This window comes from Callithrix jacchus, chromosome 17 (genome assembly GCF_049354715.1).
Source record: "Callithrix jacchus isolate 240 chromosome 17, calJac240_pri, whole genome shotgun sequence".
Lineage (NCBI taxonomy): Eukaryota > Metazoa > Chordata > Mammalia > Primates > Cebidae > Callithrix > Callithrix jacchus.
In genome coordinates, this window is record NC_133518.1 from 77,246,143 (window position 1) to 77,254,837 (window position 8,695).

The 8,695-nt window shown below is 44.8% G+C and overlaps 1 protein-coding gene and 2 non-coding genes across 4 annotated transcripts; all 3 read left to right on the top strand.

The window, feature by feature from the left end:
* Positions 1 to 1,881: 1,881 nt before the first annotated feature.
* Positions 1,882 to 8,425, top strand: RPSA (ribosomal protein SA). 2 transcript variants are annotated; one of them, XM_078354692.1, is made up of 8 exons: positions 1,882 to 1,928; positions 2,067 to 2,247; positions 3,067 to 3,232; positions 4,084 to 4,202; positions 6,577 to 6,822; positions 7,540 to 7,668; positions 7,789 to 7,954; positions 8,162 to 8,425. In XM_078354692.1, the coding sequence occupies exons 3-8, from the start codon at positions 3,100 to 3,102 to the stop codon at positions 8,254 to 8,256; spliced, it is 888 nt and encodes a 295-aa protein (XP_078210818.1). In that variant the 5' UTR covers positions 1,882 to 1,928; positions 2,067 to 2,247; positions 3,067 to 3,099; the 3' UTR covers positions 8,257 to 8,425. The 2 variants fall into 2 exon arrangements, with proteins under 2 accessions (XP_078210818.1, XP_078210817.1); XM_078354691.1 differs by lacking the exon at positions 2,067 to 2,247.
* On the top strand, positions 3,866 to 4,016 carry LOC118149051 (small nucleolar RNA SNORA62/SNORA6 family). The gene has a single exon (XR_004736218.1). It is a non-coding gene; the product is annotated as a small nucleolar RNA SNORA62/SNORA6 family (small nucleolar RNA).
* On the top strand, positions 6,880 to 7,033 carry LOC118149049 (small nucleolar RNA SNORA62/SNORA6 family). Its single transcript, XR_004736216.1, has one exon. It is a non-coding gene; the product is annotated as a small nucleolar RNA SNORA62/SNORA6 family (small nucleolar RNA).
* Positions 8,426 to 8,695: the final 270 nt, after the last annotated feature.

Genomic DNA, 8,695 nt, shown 5'->3' on the forward strand with positions numbered 1-8,695 from the left:
TGGGAGGCTGAGGCAGGTGGATCATGAGGTCAGGAGTTGGAGACCAGCCTGGCCAATGTGGCGAAGCCCTGTCCCTTCTAAAAACACAAAAAAATTAGCCGGGCATGGTGGCGGGTCCCTGTAATCCCAGCTACTCGGGGGGCTGAGACACAAGAATCGCTTGAACCCAGGAGGCGGAGGTTGAAGGGGGCCAAGATCGTGCCATTGCACTCTAGCATGGTGACAAGAGCAAGACTACGTCTCAAAAAACAAACAAACAACAACAACAAAAAAAACATACTCGAGACTAGGTAATTTACAAAAGAAAGAGGTTTCATTCAACTCAAGTTCCACCTACAGGAGGCCAGAGAGGCCTCACAATCGTGGTGGAAGGTGAAAGGAAGTCTTACATCACGGCCGGCAAGACAGAGAATGAGTGCCAAGCGAAAGGGGTTTCCTCTTATCAAACCATCAGTTCTTCTGAGAGTTATTCAACCTTTCAAAGTGCTGGGATTACAGCCACCAAGCCCCTTCAATTAACTCCTATTTTTTGTTTGTTTTTTTGGAAACAGGATTTGGCTCTGTTGCCCAGGCTGGAATGCAGTGGTGCAGCCACACTCACTGCAGCCTTGATCTCTGGGCTCAAGCTATCCTTCACTCACAAGCCTCAGCCTCCTGTGTAGCTGGGATAGAAGCATGCACCACCACGCTTGGTTAATTTTTGTACTTGTTGTGGAGACAGGGTCTCCCCACGTTTTCCAGGTTGGTCTTGAACTTCTGAGATCAAGCAATCCACCCACCTTGGCCTTCCAAAGTGCTGGGATTACAGGTGCAAGCACCACGCTCATTTATCTTTCCTCCTACTGATAGCTATTGTAAAACTTTTCTTCTACCAAAAAGAAAATTAAATACATAATATACATTTTATATAAAAAATTACAATGGTTCCCAAGTTTTCTCAATATTTAAAATAAATTAAAAAATTACATATTATATACATTTTATATAAAAATTATGTAATTTATATATTATGTATCATACATCATAATCTATGATTAAAATATATTTTTCTACCAAAAAATTATATCATATAGTTTTATGTAATTTTTATATACTGTATAGAGTATACATGATATACTACAGTATATGCAATATACTGTATATATGATATACTGTACCTAGTATATGGTATACTATATATATCATACATATACTGTATATAGTATACACTATATCATACATATGCCGTATGTAGTATATATTATACATATACTGTTTGTAGTATACGATATACTATATATACTATACCATATATACTATATATGACATATATATAGTATATATAGACAGATGGATGATAGAATGCATACCACCTGTTCCACCTTGTCCTTTTTAACTTTTTCAGTGAAATTTCCAAGTGAACATTTAAATGTGAATTACGTCCTGTTAAACTGTTCTCCAGGAAAAGAAAAGAAAGTCTTAAGTTTTTGTTTAACTAACGTTTAAGTTTGTTGTGTCGAACAAACCTTCCTACGTTTCAGGTAAGGAAACTGCAGTTTAGGCGAGAAAGCCGCTCAAATTCGCAGGTACAAGGGGCTGGGTAAGAACGCCCTGCCTGGCTGGCCAGCTTCAGTTCCACGCTCTGGACAGGAATTATGGGTAGGAGAGGGCACAGGGCGTCGCTGTGGCACTACAAACCCCAAAATCACAAGCCCTGTAGATCCGACCAAGCCGCCGCCATCGGCTACAGCCCGAGAGACCGCGCAGGCGCCGCAAGCCCGCCTTCCGGAAAAAGGAGCCCAGTTCCGGCAGCGCTCAGCCTCGGCTCCGCCCTTTTTCCGCTCGACCCTCTTTGCCATTGGCTGACAACGGAGTATATAATAACGTCACTTCCTGCGGCCTGTCCTTTCCGCGCTACCTGCCGAGGGCTCCAAACGGCGTTGTTCTGGGTGAGTATCTTGTGACGACCCCCGGCTCCTCCCAAGGCCAGAAGAATGGGCTTTTTCTGCTTAAATGAGGGATGCGAAGACTAGTAATGAAAGCGGTAAGACCGGGTCTGTCTCTTGCTCGGCGCGCGCCACCTTTAGGTCCTGCAGCCCTCACGTGGCCATGCTCGGGCCCGCGGATTCCCACATTGCCGCGGGAGCGGGTGAGGCCGCAATCCAGCGGAGGCTCGGAACTGGGGTTCAGCCCAGGCCGCGGGTCGCTGGGGGTGTAGAAGCGGGCTAACATCTCGTGCTGCCATCCCTTCGGACCCCCGACACGGCGGTGAGTCGAGGCTCAGGCGCCGATTGACACCAGCGACTCGGACTGGTCGGGTTTTCCGTTTGAACCGTGCAGGTCAGGAGTTAAGGTTCTTGGATTTTGAGACAAGTCGTGAGAGCACAACGAAGTAATGGCGAAGCACCGCCTGCAGTCTGAAACCATTCACACTTTTGCCTTTAGTTTGCATAGCCCAAACGTGGCTGCTTTCTTTATATCTAGCTGTTAACTTGGCGCATCCGCAGATTTTCTTCACTACCAAGAAGTGTTGAATTTGCATTCACTAATTTCGTCTAGGTTTGTTTGTTTATTTTGAGACGGAGTTTCACTCTTGGACAGGCTGGAGTGCAGTGGGGCGATCTCGGCTCACTGCAACCTCCGCCTCCCGGGTTCAAGCGATTCTCTTGCCTCAGCCTCCCGAGTAGCTGGGATTACAGGCCTGTGTCACCATATCCGACTAATTTTGTATTTTTAGTAGAGATGGGGTTTCTCCATGTTGGTCAGGCTGGTCTCGAACTCCTAATCTCAGGTGATCCGCCCACCTCAGCCTCCCAAAGTGCTGGGATTACAGGCATGAGCCACCGCGCGGGGCTTCCTCTAGGTTTATTACTTCCGTTATTCTGCCGTCCACACCATTTCCTCAGTAAGATGTGCTGCTGTTGTATAATACACGACTTGTGTCTGTTAACATTAACCTATTTTTTTAACCCCTTCACTATGCACTGCCTGACACTAGCGGATGGAGTCTTTGGTTGCTTTTAAGGATGTATCCCTACCCCACTTACCCACTGGAATGAAAAGAAACAGATTGCTTTTTTCTTTCAGATTCCCGTCGTAACTTAAAGGGAAACTTTCACGATGTCCGGAGCCCTCGATGTCCTGCAAATGAAGGAGGAGGATGTCCTTAAGTTCCTGGCAGCAGGAACCCACTTAGGTGGCACCAACCTTGACTTCCAGATGGAGCAGTATATCTATAAAAGGAAAAGTGATGGTTAGTCATTGCTTTCATTTTTTGTTATTCCAGCTGGAAGTACAAATTCTCACCTTGTTATTCTGATGGTTAGTTCTGGGTAATTTCTTTGTGTCCTCTTCCTCAAATGAAGCCAGAACCCTAGGTTGAAAACATACTCTAAGTAAATGTTCTGATTGTTACTGGAAGAAAAGATTTCTGCTTCAGGGGAAGAAAACATCAGTTGCCTGCATTATGGGACTTGGGTTGGGTCATGAATGTGACAGAGTTTATTAGCTGAGTGTGTCATGTCTCCCATAGTGCCCTCACTTCATAGGTACTTTTACAGCTATTGGACTGACTTGAGTGGAAAGTGGGGTAAGAGGTGGGAATAAAGAATACAGCTTAGAAGAATCAGAAGACAGATGGCATTAAGTTGGCTAAGACACTTAATTTAGAGATAAAGCTACCAAGCACTTGGGAGTGGCATTTTGTAAAGGAGTTTCAGGGCAAATCTTGCATCAGTGCTGCTGATAAAAGGGAAAGAGTGGCAGAAAGCCAGGAAGTGGATTCCCCCCCTTTTTTTAATCTTCACAAAGTGTATTTTTAAGAATTGCTGATGGACAATAGGTACAGGCAAAGTGAAAGGAAAGATGGATTTAGCCAACAATCCAGGCTGCACACTGTTAAAGCTCGGGGTGGAGGCCTGCCTTGGCCCATGAACTTCCGAGTGTCGGAGGTGTGCTACAGTAATGGCAGGGAGCTCGCTAACCCCAGTAGAGCTTGCCTCTGTGGCTGGAGTTTGGTAGGAGTCACTGCTACATACTCTAAACTTCTGTGAAGAATGTTTTCACAGCAGGTCAAGTGTTAAAAATCCTTCTGCCTTCACCTAGGCATCTACATCATAAATCTGAAGAGGACCTGGGAGAAGCTTCTCCTGGCAGCTCGTGCCATTGTTGCCATTGAAAACCCTGCTGATGTCAGTGTTATATCTTCCAGGAATACTGGCCAGGTTTGTGGAACAGTGATTAGTTTTTATATTATAGAAGTAAAGCTTACAGATACTGTGAGAAATACAGAAAGGTAAAAGAAAATTATTCAGAGATTTTAAGTTGGACTGAGCCATAGAGATTACTCTTAGATGTCCTTTTCCTTTTTAGAGACAGTCTCCCACTGTTACCCATTGCCCAGGCTGGAGTGCAGTGGTGTGATCTGAGCTCACTGCAATCTTTGCCTGCTGGGCTCAAGCTATTCTCCTGTCTCAGCCTCCTGAGTAGCTGAGATTACAGGTGTGTGCCACCATGCCTCATTTTTGTATTTTTAGTAGAGACATGGTTTCACCATGTTGGCCAGGCTGGTCTTGAACTCCATCCTCCTGCCTTGGCCTCCCAAAGTGTTAGGATTACAGGTCTGAGCCACTGCGCCCAGCCTATATGACCTTTTCAACATAAATGTTGGGCATCTGGCACTATGTTAAACTTATATTTTCATTTTGTGTAGACTTATGCCACTAAATATGTAGAAATTATCCCATTTAATTGGCTTGTCACATTTTTCCATAGTCAAAAGTTTTTACCTTGAAATGATGAAATTTTGGGGCAGAAATTTGATGTCAACTGCAACATTTTTTGGAAAGCTTTTCTTAGACTAGTTTTTGTTTTATCCAAGTCTCATGCAAGAATTTTTTTAAGAATTTTAGTTATTCAGTCATAGTGACATGCTGTCCCAGTTAATTGAGAGGCTAAGGCAGAGGATCCCTCAAGTCCAGGAGTTCGGGGCTGCAGTAAAAATCTGGTCATGGGTCACTCATGCTTGTAATACAGGTACTTTGTGAGGCTGAGGCGGGTGGATTACTTGAGCCCAAGAGTTCAAGACCAGCCTGGGCAAGGTGGCAAAACCCATCTCTACTAAAATTAAGGAAAACTAGCTGGGTGTGATAGTGTGCGCAGTCTCAGCTGAAGCTGAAGTGGGAGGATTGCTTGAACCCAGAAGGTCAAGGCAGCAGTGAGCTGAGACTGTGCCACTGCATTCCAGCCTGAGTGACAGTGAGGCCTTGTCTCAAAAAATAAAAAAGAATCTGCCAACTCGAATGAAAAATACCTTAATTTATATTTTTGAAAAATTACTAGTTAATGGCTGGGCATGGTGGCTCACGCCTGTAATCCCAGCACTTTGGGAGGCCAAGGTGGGTGGATCACGAGGCCAAGAGATCAAGACTGTTCTGGCCAACATGGTAAAACCCTGTCTCTATTAAAAATACAAAAATTAGCTGGGCATGGTGGTGCGCACCTGTAGTCCCAACTATTCTAGAGGCTGAGGCAGAATAGCTTGAACCTGGGAGGTGGAGGTTGCAGTGAGCCAAGCCACTGCACTCCAGCCTGGCGACAGTGAGACTTGTCTCAAAAAAAAAAAAAAAAAAGCTAATTAGTAGAACTTGAATCTTTTTTTTTGCCACAGCTCCATTAACAATCTTTCTGTTGAGAAAACTAGTAGATTTCTTGAATTGTAAGAGTTGTAACAGGGATTTCATTCATCTCAACAAGACAGATTTAAAAATTGTGTGGTCAGGACTCTATTTCAATAGTGTTGACAGGGCAGATTCCCGTGAGTGTTTTTGCAGAGGGTTATTCCTCAAACTCACTTGTTGCTGGGACCACGTAGTTTGGTACACAGTAGAAGAGGGGCAGTTTTGATGATTGCCGTAGAATGAACTGAGTGACAGTACTTGCTTGCTTGACAGAAATATACTGAGCATCTCGATGGGGCCAGGTAGTATTGCTAGGTGCTTGGGATGTAGTAGAAAAACAAGACTGCCTTTTATAATACACGGGGAAATCTCTGGAGAAGTAAGAGGTTAAGGAAAGCTGGTGTTGCCTGCTTTACATGGAGTGGTGGTGATTAAATTAGCCCAGAAGTGCTTGCTGGGTGCCAGGTATTGTTCTTTTAGGTGTGTTTAATACTTAGCCCTATGAGGAACTTGGAGGCATGTGAGTGTCTCGCCCAGTTTAACTCACAAAGTCGCCCACTTGGTTCTTAGAGCCTGGTAAGTGTGGTTCTGGAGCCTCCAGATGTGAGGAAGCCAGTGAACCAGACACCTGAGGGAAGGACTGGGGGTGCGAAGCGCATTCCAAGCAGAGGGCCTAGAGGTGAGGGCATGTCTAAGGTGTTTTCTGGCTGTAGTTTTTAAAGTACTTTTCAGTTTATATAGAAAACAGAAGAATTAATGCTTTCAGTGTTTAATTTTGATGCTTGCATTTTTGAGGAAGTGGGTATTTGAGGGTTTTAGCTAGATAGGCCCTTTTATGTGGTTACAGAACTGGGTGCCGGCATTTGGGGAGTTGCTGTGAAGTATCTCTGGAGCACTACTAACTTTTGATTGTTCAAAGAGGGCTGTGCTGAAGTTTGCTGCTGCCACTGGAGCCACTCCAATTGCTGGCCGCTTTACTCCTGGAACCTTCACTAACCAGATCCAGGCAGCCTTCCGGGAGCCACGGCTGCTTGTGGTCACTGACCCAAGGGCTGACCACCAGCCTCTCACGGAGGCGTCTTATGTCAACCTACCTACCATTGCTCTGTGTAACACAGATTCTCCTCTGCGCTATGTGGACATTGCCATCCCATGCAACAACAAGGTAACGATTTTATGATCTAGAGTTTGTGAATGTGTGCTGTAGAAAAAAAACACTTCCTGTGCACATTGTTAGAGCTTGGAGTTGAGGCTGCTGACTGGCCGATGAACTCGCAAGTGTAGGTAGTGTGCTACACGAGGGGCAAGTTTTTCGCTAACACCATGAGGGTCTCTGGCCCAATGAGTGGAGTTTGATAGTAATTCTTGCTACAGTATAACATTACTGCACGACAGCTTTGTGGAGAGAGGAAATCATTTGGAAAACAGTGTATTTTCTGCCTTTGTCCATGTTTCTTGCTCAGGCCTCTCAGGCACTTGGCCTTTCTGTTTTCACACCAACTTGATGGGTTCTACTTTAAGATTCTAAAAAGGTGGGTTATGTGGTTCAAATTGGTTGATTTGTAACTGTTCTGAAAACCCTCGTTGTGCATAATAATTGCCCAGAGTGTTTTTGTTTTTGTTTTAATGCTAGTGTCTAGGTATTTCTCCCAGTGATCTCATTTCGTTGTGTGGGGTGAAGTCCTGAAAACTGTTTATGGCTTTTCTTTTTTTAATCCCTGTCATTCCAATGTGCGGGCAAGGTTGGGAGTCCCTGATGATAATGTTCCTTGTTACGGTTGTTTTTAAACTAAGAGATGGCTGTGCTTGTAGGATCCAGGAGGGTGCTTGCTGTTTGGGTTTGACCAAGTGTCACTTGTTAATAATCTGCCACTCTCGGCAGGGAGCTCACTCAGTGGGTTTGATGTGGTGGATGCTGGCTCGGGAAGTTTTGCGCATGCGTGGCACCATTTCCCGTGAACACCCGTGGGAGGTCATGCCTGATCTCTACTTCTACAGAGATCCTGAAGAGGTAAGCTTTTCCAGAAGCCTGTGGTTACATAAGCAAATTGGACACCTTGGTCTGTGCTTCTAGGAAGCAAAATTTGTCAGTCCCTATAAGTCTCCCCTGCCCCTTTTTTTTAATGACCAGATTGAAAAAGAAGAGCAGGCTGCTGCTGAGAAGGCTGTGACCAAGGAGGAATTTCAGGGCGAATGGACTGCTCCAGCTCCTGAGTTCACTGCTACTCAGCCTGAGGTTGCCGACTGGTCTGAAGGCGTGCAGGTGCCCTCTGTGCCCATCCAGCAGTTCCCTACTGGTATGTGTTAAGATAGAAGTGCATCAGGCTGCTATTTTGCAACTTCCAGTTTCATTCTAACTTTGATGATCTCTGGCTTTTATACCAGCATTAAGAGGTTCTCACCCGAGCGTGCTGTAGCATCTGTTAGATTGCTGTTGGGAGTGGGGTAAGGAAAATCCTACTTGGAGGACAGCGCTGATGGCTTTTTTGGTATTTTCTTAACAGAAGACTGGAGCGCCCAGCCTGCCACGGAAGACTGGTCTGCAGCTCCTACTGCTCAGGCCACTGAATGGGTAGGAGCAACCACTGAATGGTCTTAAGCTGTTCTTGTGTGGCCTCTTAAACGACATGTAAGATTCATGGAAAATAAACATCGAGTTTCTAAAAGTTGTGATTTATTTTGGTTTTTTATTCCAGATCAGAATAGCTGGGATTTCATATCAAAGTATAACAATAAATACATGTCTTGACATGAATTGTACTTCTAAAGTTCACTGTAGTGTATATTGCTCTTCACTCGAGAGTTTCCTGAGCTTCCTTTCTGTGTAGAGAACATGTGTCCTGAAAATAGATGTAAGTGGTTACCTGTATTTAGGTGGTCACTTCAGGAATGTTTTTCCGAGGCTGATAATGTAGACTTTTATTACCATTAGTGTAGGTAAATTCAGTAGAGCTAAGGTTTTTATTTTTGAGACCGTGTTCTTCTCACAGATTATTCCTGGAATCCCTGGAGAGGCAATGGCCCTTCCCCACGTTGAG

Coding starts and splice junctions, on each gene's coding strand:
- RPSA (XM_078354692.1), top strand. CDS start 3,100: ATGTCCGGAGCCCTCGATGTCCTGCAAATGAAGGAGGAGGATGTCCTT. Junction 3,233..4,083: donor CTATAAAAGGAAAAGTGATG/GTTAGTCATTGC, acceptor GCCTTCACCTAG/GCATCTACATCATAAATCTG. Junction 4,203..6,576: donor CTTCCAGGAATACTGGCCAG/GTTTGTGGAACA, acceptor GATTGTTCAAAG/AGGGCTGTGCTGAAGTTTGC.